The 14,091-nt window shown below is 39.6% G+C and overlaps 1 protein-coding gene across 2 annotated transcripts; it reads left to right on the top strand.

Moving 5' to 3' along the window:
* The first annotated feature begins 886 nt into the window (after positions 1-886).
* tmem14a (transmembrane protein 14A) lies at positions 887-12,756 on the top strand. Of its 2 annotated transcripts, XR_208623.4 has the most exons (6): positions 887-986; positions 3,264-3,343; positions 6,406-6,507; positions 7,802-7,889; positions 9,934-10,026; positions 12,322-12,756. XR_208623.4 is itself a non-coding variant. In XM_002934857.4 (5 exons), the coding sequence occupies exons 2-5, from the start codon at positions 3,268-3,270 to the stop codon at positions 9,971-9,973; spliced, it is 306 nt and encodes a 101-aa protein (XP_002934903.1). In that variant the 5' UTR covers positions 887-986; positions 3,264-3,267; the 3' UTR covers positions 9,974-12,756. The 2 variants fall into 2 exon arrangements, 1 of the variants encoding a protein (XP_002934903.1); XM_002934857.4 differs by having other exon boundaries at positions 9,934-12,756.
* Positions 12,757-14,091: the final 1,335 nt, after the last annotated feature.

Below are 14,091 nucleotides of genomic sequence, written 5' to 3'. Positions count from 1 at the left end.
AAATTACAATAATAATAAAATAGTCTCGCAGAGCAATACTTTTTGGCTGCTGGGTCAGTGACCCCCATTTGAAAGCTGGAAAGATGCAAAAGAGAAAGGCAAATTATTCAAGAACTATAAAAAAAAATAATTAGGAAGACCAATTTCAAAGTTGCTAGGAATAGGCCATTCTATAACATACTAAAAGTTAACTTAAATGTGAACCAGCCCTTTAGATGCAATGAGAGGCAGTGGGCACTGATGTTGGGTATGATGGGTACTGAGGGTAGATATTCAGGCCCTGGCACTGTAACACTGGCACTGATACACAACATTGGCCCCACTGTAACTAACAAGAAATGAACAAAACAATGACAAAAGTAAAAAAAATAGTAAGTGCAAAAAACAGCAACAAGTATATAAAAGCTTTTAACAAGCTTTTTCAGGGGGAAAGTGCTAACTTACCATCCATATGTTAGGATAGGTGTCACGGGTATTATAGATGTCAGGTGACAAAAAACAATTTAATTTCAGCTACTGATTCATCAGCCTTTAGGGCTCTGGCACACGGGGAGATTAGGGATGTCAATTCGGGGAGATTAGGCGCCCGCGAAAAGGGAGACTTTTCGCGGGCGACTAATCTCCCCGAATTGACATCCCACCGGCGAAAATGTAAATCGCCGGTGGGATGGCATAGGCGGCGCTGCGATTTCACCGAAATCACGGAAGTTGCCTTGAGAGCTCTTAGAGTTGGTGAGGTTCTTAGGTAAAGTTACAGCCTGCAGATTCTTCTTTTCAGTCTTTATTTCTGCACTGCCATCAGTTTGCAATAGCTCCTGAGCCTTGTCTGCATCTGTGCCTTGATTGGTCAATTTTACTGTCTGTCAAGAAAGCTGTGCTCTGATTTGAGAATCCACAAAAAGAAAGATCCAATCAGCACAGCTGATTACAGCAGAACCGGAGCTTGCAGGATCAGGAAAAGATTTCCAGGACACTGCAGAAACGGAGTAAGGTTTTTTTTTTTGTTTGCTTTTTTTTAAGAAGCCAAGCCGGTTTGGGGAGGCTTAGCCCCCCTAGCCTTATTGAAAATCTGTCTATGACTTAGAATGCCTATAATAATATGTCTGACAGGGTTGCGTTATGAACATGGGTGCTGAGATAGGCACTGTATATAGGCACTGTTTATCATGCAGAATACAGTGTGCAAAGTGCAAAGGAAAGTTTCAGTCAGCAATGTTTTTGCATAAAGCACAGCACAGCGACCCGTGGTTTGCCCAGGGGCATTTTGGCCCCTAGTAAAAACCTAAGGTTGCACTTCTGTGCTTAGTTTTTATTTGCATGGGAGGGGGGCCACATCAATAGTGCAGGGAGTGCAGAAATTTCCATTTAAAAATTGGAAGTTTGACTCTTTAAAGTTGCCAGGAGTGGCTTTTTGCTGCCCCTGGTAACTTTAGGGGCGCTGCCTCCTGAAGCGAGTTTTTCAGCTTGCCTCACTGCAGCAGTGCCCCTGGATTTGCCCCTTAGACAGATCGCTGCCTGCATAAGGATGAAGACACACAGAGCTACTAGTAGCAGCGTCGTTAAGATGTGCAAGTTAGGGAGGGTCAGGAGGTGCAGCCCACATCTGGACACTGTCCTTTCCACCTGTTCTAAGGCAAAGTTTAAGGACTCAGTTGCACCCCCTGATGCTGCTTCCTGCACCTATTCCAGCATGTGATGCAAAGAGCAGCATTCCCCAGGGTACCAGTGCTAGGCAAGTGAGCACGAAGGGGCACGCTCTAGCACTTGCACCTGGCGAACAATAAATAGCCCTTTCTGTTTTTAAAGGAGAAGGAAAGGCTAAGTCACTTGGGGGTGCCAAAATGTTAGGCACCCCCAAGTGACTTAGAACGCCTACCTTGTACCCCGGGCTGGTGCCCCTGTACGGAGGGAACAGCACCAGCCCGGGGCACCTGTAGACACCGCTTCCTCCTTCCTTTGCGCGCTGCCGGCGAAATCCGCCGGCCGGCGCATGAGCAGTAGAGTGAAAAGCCGACTTTAATGTTTAAGTTCGGCTTTTCACTCTACTGCGCATGCGCGCGCAAGCGAGGAGGAAGGAGGAAGCGCCGGCAGCTACCCCGGGCTGGTGCTGTTCCCTCCGTACAGGGGCACCAGCCCGGGGTACAAGGTAGGCGTTCTAAGTCACTTGGGGGTGCCTAACATTTTGGCACCCCCAAGTGACTTAGCCTTTCCTTCTCCTTTAACTCTCTCTCCTTTCATTTGACATCCAGTGCACATTAAGGGGCCTATTCACTAAAGTACAAATCCGAAACACAAAATACGATCATTTGGGATGATCGAAAATGTCACGAAAATTCTTTTCGTTTCAATATGAAAATTTCGTACTTACAATCCATAAGTTCCAAAATTTTCGTATTGAAAGGATCGTATGCATATTGACGATCTGAAAGTCACAAAATTTTCATATCCCAACTATCGTAAACGGCGCAAAAACCTTTCTGACTTTGACACTTCAATGCATGATTTTGGAAGCCTCCCATAGGACTCAATGGCACTCTGTAGCTCCAACCTGGCCTAAAGAAAGTCATGATACCGAAGCTTGAATGCATTCCAAAACTTTTGTACTTGTTGTGACAAATACGATTTTCTCGCACAAATTGTAGCAAAGCACGGAAAAGTTGCGGAAATTAATGTAAAAAACACAGTTCTAAAATTTAGAAAAAGTACGATTTTTTTTTGTTGTGCCCAGTGCACTCTACGGTTGTGCGATGTCATTGGCACATGGACCCACATTTAAGCTACAATACTTTAAAAGATACACTTTATATACAGTGAGGGATGGGTGTCTTATTTACAAAATTGGAGGTGAAAGATGCTTTGTAGCCATTCTGAAAACACAATTCCTGTACTCTACATAGGCATTACAAGATACCACTAAGGGCATAGTCAGACAATGCACATCTCTGCTTCTCTCAGCTTTGCGATTTTCTGCCTGGCTGAGAGAAGCGGATCCACTTCAGTACGCCACTCTGCGTGCCTGCAACAGCCCGAGTGTGCACACACAGAGTGGTGTGGAACGGCGGTCGGCCTGGAAAATGTTATCCAGACAATAGCTTCACAAATACCACAGCATCTTGTGACAATAGGCACAACTCAGGTGCACGTGTCACTCATATGCCAAACACTGGAAGTGACATCTACCGGGCACAAATTTATATCGGATTTTAGTGGGTACATATTTATAAAATAATGATTTTTCTTCTTTTCTTTTTTTAACTCTGTAGAAAGATGGCTATCGACTGGATTGGTTTTGGCTATGCTGCTCTTTTAGCTGTTGGAGGCTACATGGGATACTCTCGCAAAGGTAAATATAAATGAATTTTTTGCAGGAATGTTGTTGTCAAAACCACTACCAACCCCTGAAAGTTCAGTCAGCAAAGCACATTGTGTGATTTAATACATGAATCCTACTTCAGATTGCTACAGAAACTATTCTTAGGTGCTGGAAGCCTTAAGCTAACAGTTTGGCCAGTTTTGACCATCTGTACGATCCTCAGAGGGTTAGTTTCAACAGGTGTGATTTTAGGATTGCAGTCAGTTTGTCTAAATTAAAAGGTACCATCTACACAAAACTCATTCTGATGTTAGAACCTGAATACGGCATGCTCTTTGTAGGCACATCAAATAGTCATATCAGATAACTTGGGGTTCCAGACTAAGGGATCAATTTTGAACCTTTTTGTGCCAACCATCTGACAGATTTGTCATGTGTTTTGTAAAGGTTCAGTGATACAGCAGAAAATTTAAAGGATTATTGGTGAACCTTTGGCAAATATCATGACTGCCTCATACTGTAGCTACAACTTAGATATGCAGTGACACAACAAAGGACAGTGCTGGGTGTTAGGTAAATAATTCAGCAGTTGGGATTGATTATATATGTTTTATGACTGGATCAGAGTGACAGAGCAAAATGGCAGAAACACAGTGATGCAGCTACTTTCATAGCAAACTACAAAGAAATTTACTTGTCTGGAGCAAGTAGGATATTGGCCCCCTATATGTAAATCGATTATTTGGCCCTAGGACCGCATCAACAAGCCAATGCGGTTTCCCAATCCAACTTGAAAACTGAACCTGCAGAATCCGACACCTGGCTGATTTTTGGCAGATATTGAGAAGGGAGGCCTTTCAGGGCCCTGTACATGGGCAGATAACCCACCAACTCTGACTAAAAGATTTGAATTGACAGCTCAATCTACCTGTGTACGGCCACCTTAAGAGTTATAAGGTTGATTGTTCTGGGACAGCTGCAGAGAAATTAGGCAGGTTAATTTGCTACTAAAGAAAGTGCCCCTAGTGAATGTTGTGTGAATGGGATAGTTCAGCACGTCATTAATCTCAGCATGTTAGTACTGCCAGCACTAATTAAACAAAGGCTAATAAAAATAATAGCCCAGTTTGACCACATGGATGGATGGCTCAGTTGTACTGAGCTCAGATGACTTGACAGAAGTGCAATGCATGCATCTATAGGTTAGTCATGGACCAGTGTTGTGCAACAGATCTGATTAAACCCAGTTTCAGTCCTAACATTGCTTTTGCCTACAAAAGAGGAGAGAGTCTCATCATTATAAATGCTTTTCATGTGGATCCATACAACCAATAGTATTGTACGATATTCGGTGTGTGTATGGTGGATCATCGAGATAACCGATATTGCAAAGGCTGCGGATATTGGTCGTCTAGTCGATCTGGTGGATGAAAAGATTTTGATTGGGCACTGTTAAAGGCACCCGAGCAAAATCTACGTTAAGGGCTGAAACAGCAGATGGATGTAGAACTCCTATTGTTCCTACCTCCAAATCTCATGATTCAGCCCTGAACGTCTGGGGGAAACAAATTTTGTAAACGTGTATGGCCACCTTTTTAGGTGTAAATATCAACATTTATCCCCTACAAGGGAATCATAAAATGCAAATATTGAATTTTGCTGAGCATTTCTGGTGTCTGGGGAGTAAGAGCAATTATTTAAGAAACAATATTTTGCCTACTTGTATAAATCATTGTTACACCATAAGGAGATAATTATTTGAGCTCTGTTTAGTGAAACACAATATGAAAAAATACAAAAGTCAAAAAAAAAACCCAACCCAATAGCATGAGTATTCATTTAGCTTTAAACAGGGAAATACACAAAAGAAACTAAATGAATCACGGCAGATGTATCAGCACGCCTTTCTATGATTACTGTGTCTTGCACAATCTTGTTGTTTTGCCTTATCAAGAGTAGGAAACAATATGGCTGTCACTCAGTAACAAATGAGGGGCTTAGGTAAACTTGCAGAAATCTATATGCTTGAAAGAGTGACAATGCAAACTGCTGAGCACACAGTGATGCAGCAAAGCACAGTATGAGTGGGTTTAGGTGTGGCTTTTGTATACTATGCTAGATGCTACTCCATGGATATAATCTTTAGGGAGGTGCACACACACCCAAATTATTACTAAAGGAGGAAGGATTATGAAAATAAACTGAAACATCTCAATCACTACAGTCAATGTTTTTGCATAAACGTGGGACACTAACTTCAAGTCATGGTGATAACATCCCTGCAGCCTCACATTTAGGTTTATACATTCCAGCATTCATAGTTACATAGTTACATAGTTACATAGGGTTGAAAAAAGACCATTGTCCATCAAGTTCAACCCATCCGAGTAAACCCAGCACACAACCTATACTAACCAATCTATACACTCACATACATAAACTATATATATACAACCAGTAATACTAACTGTAGATATTAGTATCACAATAGCCTTGGATATTCTGCTTGTTCAAAAACTCATCCAGGCCCCTCTTAAAGGCATTAACAGAGTCTGCCATTACCACATCACTAGGAAGGGCATTCCACAGCCTCACTGCCCTCACCGTGAAAAACCACCTACGCTGCTTCAAATGGAAGCTCTGTTCCTCTAATCTATAGGGGTGACCTCTGGTGCGCTGATTGTTTTTATGGGAAAAAAGAACATCCCCCAACTCGTGTTTATATATGTGAATTTATTGTGGCTGTCTCATATTAGCCGTATTCCTTCCAACAGTCCCATTTATTTAGGTATTTTTATATAATCTCTGCAGCACTGATGCAGGTACAACATTGAAATTTATATTGGTAAGCTTGTGGGGAATGTAAAATGCCGAAATATCTTAGCCCTGTGTTAGTTGTACTTTATGCCCCCCTCTATAATTGTGATGGTAAGTATGGAAATGCCTTGCATTAAAAATCAAACAAGGTGCATACTGACAGAATAATGACAAAGAGTACACTAAACACATATTGTTATTTTCCACCAACCTCGATTGAGGTGGCCTGTAGGTTCTGTTGTTTAAGGCTCATTGCTTTTGTTTTTTGTTTGCAGGAAGCATAGTATCTTTGGCTGCAGGTCTTACCTTTGGTTTGCTTGCTGGTTATGGTGCATACCGTGTGTCATATGATCCGAGAGATGTCAAGATATCATTGAGTAAGTAAAGACAACAGTGAAAAATGACGAAAAAAAAAAAAAAGAATTTGAAAAAAGGAAGCTACAAAAAAAGGGGTAAATGACCTGTGTCCTGTTGATGCGCAGTAAGAGCCTTGGAGAATGTTCCTGTCCATTATAGTAATGATCAGTATCATGGAAAATGAAAAGTCAGGTTTCATTAAGCACATGAGGTGTTTTCTCTGTTGGGATTTCTACATCTGAAACCACACATGGTGACTGCCATTTACTTAAAATTGCAATTCCATATCTTAGATTAAATAACATGAAATAGTAAGAGTTGATATTACCAGCTACAATAAAGGACAAGTAGACCAAAAATATAAATTTTTGCCTAATATAAGAAAACATAATAATTCCACATATCTTTGCAATATACATTCATTACACATTTGCAATGGTTTTTGGCTTATTTGTAAATATAATTGCTATTTAAAGTAGTGTTTATCTGTTCTTTTTTTATTCTCTGACCTGGTGGCTCTGGCATTTAAAACAATGTAACACAAGCCAGCAGATTGACAGACCTGTATTGCTGGAGGAGCCTGGCATTTGCAACATTGTTTAAAAAGTAACAACCAGGAGTTCAGCGAATGCTGCTTTCAATTGTGATTACATTTACAAATAACTTTTATGGCACTAAAAATTTTCAATACATCTACACTGGAAAGTTGCTTGGAATTATGTTTCCTTTTATTAGGCAAAAAATATTTTTGTCCTTTAAAGTTACTATAAATGGTAAGTTAGAGACTGCTAGAGACTGATGATACTGAACAAAGCAGAAGATTTGTCAATTTTTGCCTGTAACACCATCCCTTTATACAGCTGGCATGGTTCTCCTTTAACACAAAACACCGTTTTACATTGCATATTTGGTGTTGCTGATTTAATTGTAGGCTGGAAAAAAATAGACAGGGAATAGAACACTAATAACCATTTCTCTCTTGCTGTCCAGTCCCTGACCCTACCAACCAGATAGCACCTTAAACTGCAGTTCAACCAGAAAGAAGCAGAATTATCAGACAAATTATTACAAAGCCCTAAAAAATAATGACCAATTTAAAAGTTGCTAGATTCATTCATCTGGCAGATCACTGAATTTTAATAGCAATTAAATGATTTTAGCATATGCACACTGTTTTTCATCATGTTTATGTGGCTTCCTGTTTTTACATATTCTGTTTGCCATACCAGCATCTATTAGTTCTGCTTATTAATGGTGTTACCAGCTGATTGTATTTTTTTTTTGCCAATTAAGCATTTTCTCTGTACTTTGCAGTTGCAGCTTTTACTCTGGCTATAGTAATGGGTCTGAGATACAACCGCTCTAGGAAAATAATGCCTGCTGGCCTTGTGGCAGGTATCAGGTGAGAATTTCCAATTATTGGCTGTTTAGCTAACATTAGGAAAGAAAGTCAGTCACTTGTTCTGACATATTAGACTTGGCTTTTTTTTAAAAAAATATATATATATTTTGCATTAAATACAACAATGAACACTTAACAAAAAGGAAAGGATAAAGATGGTGACTGATGACTGATATATCAAACAGTTAGGTCTTTGCTAACCAGAACCCACAACTACAGCGGTATGTCACTGAGCATATGGAGTCTTTGTGAGTGCCTAGGGTTCACCTTCATCTGTTGGGTGAATATCCAGCCAGGGGGTTCAAATCTTTTTAAACTTAGCTGGGCAGCCCCTAGCTTCAAAGGTTAATCTAATAAGAGGGAGAGATTTGTTTACCAGATTAAGCAAGTGCTCAGTGCTGTGTACATCCAATTCATAATTATCAATTGGTGTAGCATAGGAGAACTCAGCTCTTCCACTAAGCCCAGGGGGCATACTTCAGCAATATACAAGTTAGGGAAAGCTCAATTGTCTACCATGTATTCTATCACATCCCTCCAAGAGATTTGTAAAGGTGGGCATTCCCGTGCCAAGTAGAGAAAGGATTCAAGCCTTGATATCTAGAGCTAGGGCAGTTGGCTTTTAACCAGTATTTGCGGGCTTCATCTGAAGACTGATGACTTTCTTGAAATTGCCTCACCTCTGATAAGCAACCATAAGGCCTGCTCCATCAGGCCATAACTACTTTTTTACAAAAAACTTTATGTACACAAGCCTAATGCTAAATTATATTATAATTTATATTGTTTATGTGTAAAAATATTCTTGAGAATATTGCTGCTGCTCATTTGTATAACAGAATATAAAAATTAATGTCTTTAATGTTTATTAAGGGACGTGTAAACCCTGTATTTTCCTACCATTTATATATGTTGGGCACATCTCCCCCACCCAAACCAAACCATTTGTATGGCATATATCCCCTTCGTTCGCCAGCACCATAACATTTTCCATAAAAGCAGCGTTTCCCCGGCGGCCATTTTCCTTCTCACGCATCTTCAGTGACATTTACAGCTGCAAACAGCAAATGTGCACAGTAAAGTTCATGCACTAAAGAATGCAGGCTTACAAAGGTAGAACATACTTTGATAAAAAGTTTTGCTTGGATTGAGCACTGTAATGGTTAAGGTGAGCTCAGGAGAGGAGGTTAGGAGAAAAAAACTAGCAGAATGCACAGCTAGAACAAAGTTTCTATGGAAACCAGTAGTGCCATCTCCTCATTGGCTGCTAGACTGGGGGTGTGTTTAGTAATCTGATTTGAGAAGAACTAAACAAGCTCAGTAGCCAAGAGTCCAGGCAAGGATTTGTGGCAAGGCCACAAAGGACTGGGCCCAGGGCAACAAAGATTTAAAAGGGCCCAGCCACACCTGAACTTTGCTCACATCTGGAGCACTGGGTTCTAGGCACACTTGACGATTTCTACACGTGCTCTCCCCAGTGCTATGTGTGCACTGAAAGAATGCACTTGTGAGTAATCTTGGGAAAGAAGGATTGATAGTTTTGAAATCCGATGTAGCAAGAGCCAAAGTAAGTTCCTAAGGGAGGAGGCCAAGTTAGAGGAGGAAAAGGAATCCCGCAGCCTTAATAGTAACCTTGGAACAATGGGAGTGGCAAGTATTTAAAGATTTCAAAGAGGCCATTCACTGATTACATTTTTATTTCCTTTAGTGAGCAAAAGTCCTGGACAAAAAAACACCACCCTCCTCCTTTATCTTTCTATTCCCTTCCCTTTTGAGACTGCCATGAAATGTTTTTGAAATGTTCCAGTTTACCTATAAAACTGCTGCTGAGGAGATTATTGCACTGGTATAAAGTACATTAACCAACCCATTTGTATGAGCGAACAGACACTTTTTTTTCCCAATCTGTATCAGTGTGTTTTTCACCTTGGTGAAGCTTGCAACACAAGAACACAGGGGCAAGAATAAGGGTAAATTGTTAAATTTTGTTGTAGTGATGAGCATATACTGTGGTGACTGACTTGTTTTACTATTTTTTATGCAGCTTGTTCATGATTTTGCGACTGGCACTAAATGGGCTATAAAGTTAAGGACCTGCCGGGGAACTCACTTCAAATCAGTTGGCTCCCTTGAAAATGTATGGCTCCTACAGTTCCTACAAATACTAACACTGATTTTGCACTTATTGCTCTTCTGCCAGATGTACAATTAATGTTTACATGATTTTTACTTCTTTTTCACTTTAAATCTTTCCAAAGTATACATTTTAATGAAATGTAGTCAACCCTTTATGTCTAAAATATTCTGGCCATACATGTGAAGATCTGCAGACCTCTGCCTCATTTGGCTATCTGTGCGCGATAAGTTGATCCGGTATTCTAAGTGTTAAGCAGGCCATACACTGAAAGATCTGCTTGTTTAGTGAGGTTGCCAAATGAGCAGATCTTTCCCTAATATGCCCAACTTAAATGGGAAGATATTGCATTGATCCAATTGTTTGGCTGTCGGCAAGATGTAGGCTGTCGGGGCGAGGACCGCATCAACGAGCCCATACACTCCTTGCCCTAACGGGATTTTGATACCTACCCAAATCTGGCTGGTTTTGAACCAGAGAATTACATTGGGGATGTTTCACAATGCTCTACTTTTCTTCTTTGCACAGTGACAGCTGTGCCTCACACTACCTCTTACCAACTTATCAATGGTTTTGGGAAGTCATTCTTCCTTTTCTTCAGTCTCCATTTTTCTTCTCAGGCACATGAGGCTCTTTAAGGAGTTTATGTGGCGCGAAACATTGTGCTAAATTGCACAAAACCAACCCCTGTAGACTAGCCCTAAACTTTTTGGGCAGCTATTATCTGATAAGTTTTGTGCCAGCACTACTTAAAAACATAGAGCTTAAAGCTTCCAAGTGCCCCATTTAGAATTTCCCTAAACTGTCCAGTCCCTAGGGCACAAACTTATTCTGCTTTCTTCAACTAATTTCTAGTGTTGTTTAGTCTGCTGTTAGTGAAACATTACACCTCTGTGTTGAGTGCTGTTTCTTGTGTGAGGAATCTGAAATAACAGGCATGGTCTCAATCTTAGAGGTGAAGATACAGAGTAACAAAGTTAATGTGTGTTCAGAAGTCTTGGAACTTTGTTTTATAAAGCAGGTTGTGAAATCAAAAAAATAACCATAATTCACAATAATATTATTTCCACACACATAATTACCAAATTATTGTTGAAGGATTGCATCTATCATGGCTGGCAGGCCTCGTCTTAGGACTGCACCTTTTTTGCCCAGTGGTGCAATAGGAAGCCATTAGAGACATTGGTTGGATTGATGTATTTGTCCCACAAACAACATATAAATATTGAGGGATACTACAAAATCCCATTGTATAAAGTTGGATGGTTTCTTGCCTTCATGGTTCTAAATCTGAAGTCAGTATATTTCAGTAAGAAACAAATGGTCTGTATGATAAAATCGCAGCGTGCAGCATTTCCTGTGTGTTTCATTATTTTTAGACAAGAGCAACTACATATTGGCTTATATGATGTGAATATCCAACAAAATCTCAATGAAACCATTTTAACCACAACAGTATTTACAATAATAGGGAAACAGATAAAGAGACTTAACATGGACAACATAAACAATCATACGAATCTGGCCTTTCAATGGAAGCTGGCTCTGATTGCTAGTTTGTGGAATATCACACATATAAGAGATTCAGTGAATCCTCTAATCCAATTCTACATAGATGGCTTCTTTTTAATTTGCAGCCAAAAGTATTATGTCTACCAGTTGCATAGTTTTATCTAAATGCAATTACTACTATAGTTAAAAGGACAGTCACACTACAATGCAGAAATACTGTACATCATATGGGGTTTAAGCAAATTATGTCCAGTGCCTTGGGCATGCAACCCCTAAATTTGTGCTGCCCTAGGCTGGGCCTTTGTGGCCTCCTCACAAATCCAGGCCAGTATGTATCTGCACTGCTCCCTTATTAGACAGAGATAGAGAGAAATTCCTAGAAAAAAAGGTAGGATCACTTGTGGTTAACCAGTTGTTAAGCTTGTTGCTTAATTCTTACCCTGGGCTAGCGCTCCTCTTCAAATGCACTGGCCCAAGGTACTTTTCCTTTGAACATAGCCCTGCTATACAGTATTTAGTAGAATTGTAGCCCTTACCGATGCTGGGTGTGTCTGCAGTATAGATGTTGGGGAAGAATTTTTGCACTGTGGGTGTGCTTACTTAGGGTGGCACAGGGAATGCCTCAAAAAGTGGAAAAATATGGTGGCACGACCTGTCTGAGGAAGAGGAGTACTGGCCCAGTGGTAGAATGTAACAGATTATTGTTTGCCTTACAACTTTTACCTTTTATCTTTTGTATCTGAGTACCACTGTATTGACATTACTTACCATTTTTTTTTCTCGTAGAACGTAGAGTCTATGGCACCTGCATTAAAAGGACTACAATGCTTACTTAATTAGCTAACTTCTTCATTTTCCCATGACTGTTTGATCTGTTCCATGTTTGTTTACAAACATGGCAACACATGGCATAGGGCAGAGTGTTAAATAAAAAACATCTTTGTTGTTATTACTGTTGCTACCTGAAATTTTGTCTTAATTTTACTGCTAATTTTATTGCAGTGTTCAGTGTTCTACACAATTTACTCTTACAGTTGTATGCACTTCTCCTAAGCATTTAATCAGCTTTATGGGATCATTTAGTAATCAAAACTTGCAAATTCTTTTTTAGAAAACTGTTCCTTTTTGTAATATTTTTTTTTTACTATTTTGTACAATTCATGATGCTTTTCAGCAACAATTTGTACAACATTTAAATAAAATACAAGCACTGTAAAATTATAGTCTGGTGTGTTTTCCTTTCCCCTAAAATACTGTGGGACAAATTTATCAAAGTTTGTGAAAAAAAGTAACTTTTCCTCTTGAATGCTAGCTTATTTAAAGGAGAAAGAAAGGTAAAAACTAAGTATGCTTTATCAGAAAGGACTATGTAAATACAGCCATAAGCACTCACAGAAACGCTGCACTTCTCTGAAAAAAGATTTCTTGTGTCTGTAATTCCTGTGCCAAAGACACACAGCTCTCTGTTCTCTCCCCCCTCCCTCAAGAACTCACTCCCCCCCCTTAGGAATGTGGATCTGAGCCAATCAGCAGGAAGCTGACTCATAGGGGCAGATTTATCAGAACACATGTTCCCATTCGAATCCCGAATGGGAAAAATTCGGATCGGAAACGAAAATTTCTAAAGATCACAAAAATCATGAAAATACTTACGAAAAAATTGTATTAGTCACGATAGTATTGGATTGGCAATCCGAAAGTCACGAAATTTTAACACACATCGGATTTAAATGGTGCATAGGCTGGTGACCAAATAACAACATGTGCACTTGGTTTAATGTTCTCATTACTTTATTTCTTTGTACCTTCCTCAGGTTTCAGGTTTGTTGCAGACAGCCATACTTCCAGTTTCTAAAGAGCAAAGTTTAGAATCCTCTGAGAAATTATCCTCCGAGTATCAATGTGTCAGCACTTGGAATCTGCCCTCATATATTACTTTTGGTTAAATTAATAAAAGATCAGGTAGTCAGGCTTTAGCAACCAACAGGTACAATGCGTAATATACACATAAATTCTCTGTAAATGATATGTTTATAATTAGTCTTTCATGATGTCATTTATAAACAATTTCTATATCATCACTCACTGAAACATGTGTATTATAAAGAATAATGTACCCCTTCTGTAAAATGAGGATATTTTGTAGCCACTACCTGTGTAAAAGCACTCAGCCATCAGCCTCTTGTTTTTAATACTTCTAATATCCTTATCCTTCTTAACAGGGGGCTACATTATTCCCTGTATATTAAAAGAATTATCGAAGAGAAAAGTATTGAAGGTGCACCAGTAAAATCCTAAATACACCAAGATACAGTATATATACAGTAATATAAACTAATGGCCTACTCTGTTTAGTTTTGTTAAACAGTATGCAAAATTGACAAATAATCTTTCTTTCCACTTGTGCAAACAAAGTAAAAGAGAGATGAAAAATCCAAAATTGTAGCTTTAAGTAATCTTGCCCCTGTAATAGGGGAGGGCTGCAACCTACCTGCATGCACTTTCAGTGTTGTTTATGAAAGTTTTCATTTTGATTCACACCAGTTTTGACACTGG

Source organism: Xenopus tropicalis, chromosome 5 (genome assembly GCF_000004195.4).
Source record: "Xenopus tropicalis strain Nigerian chromosome 5, UCB_Xtro_10.0, whole genome shotgun sequence".
In the NCBI taxonomy this organism is placed as follows: Eukaryota; Metazoa; Chordata; class Amphibia; order Anura; family Pipidae; genus Xenopus; species Xenopus tropicalis.
Note: the sequence above shows the minus strand (reverse complement) of the source record. Positions and strands in the feature narration are given on the sequence as shown.

Excerpts from the sequence above, each read along its gene's own strand:
- tmem14a (XM_002934857.4), top strand. The coding sequence starts at position 3,268 with ATGGCTATCGACTGGATTGGTTTTGGCTATGCTGCTCTTTTAGCTGTT. Across the intron at positions 6,508-7,801 it reads AGATGTCAAGATATCATTGA|TTGCAGCTTTTACTCTGGCT; the intron begins GTAAGTAAAGAC and ends TGTACTTTGCAG. Across the intron at positions 7,890-9,933 it reads GGCCTTGTGGCAGGTATCAG|CTTGTTCATGATTTTGCGAC; the intron begins GTGAGAATTTCC and ends TTTTTTATGCAG.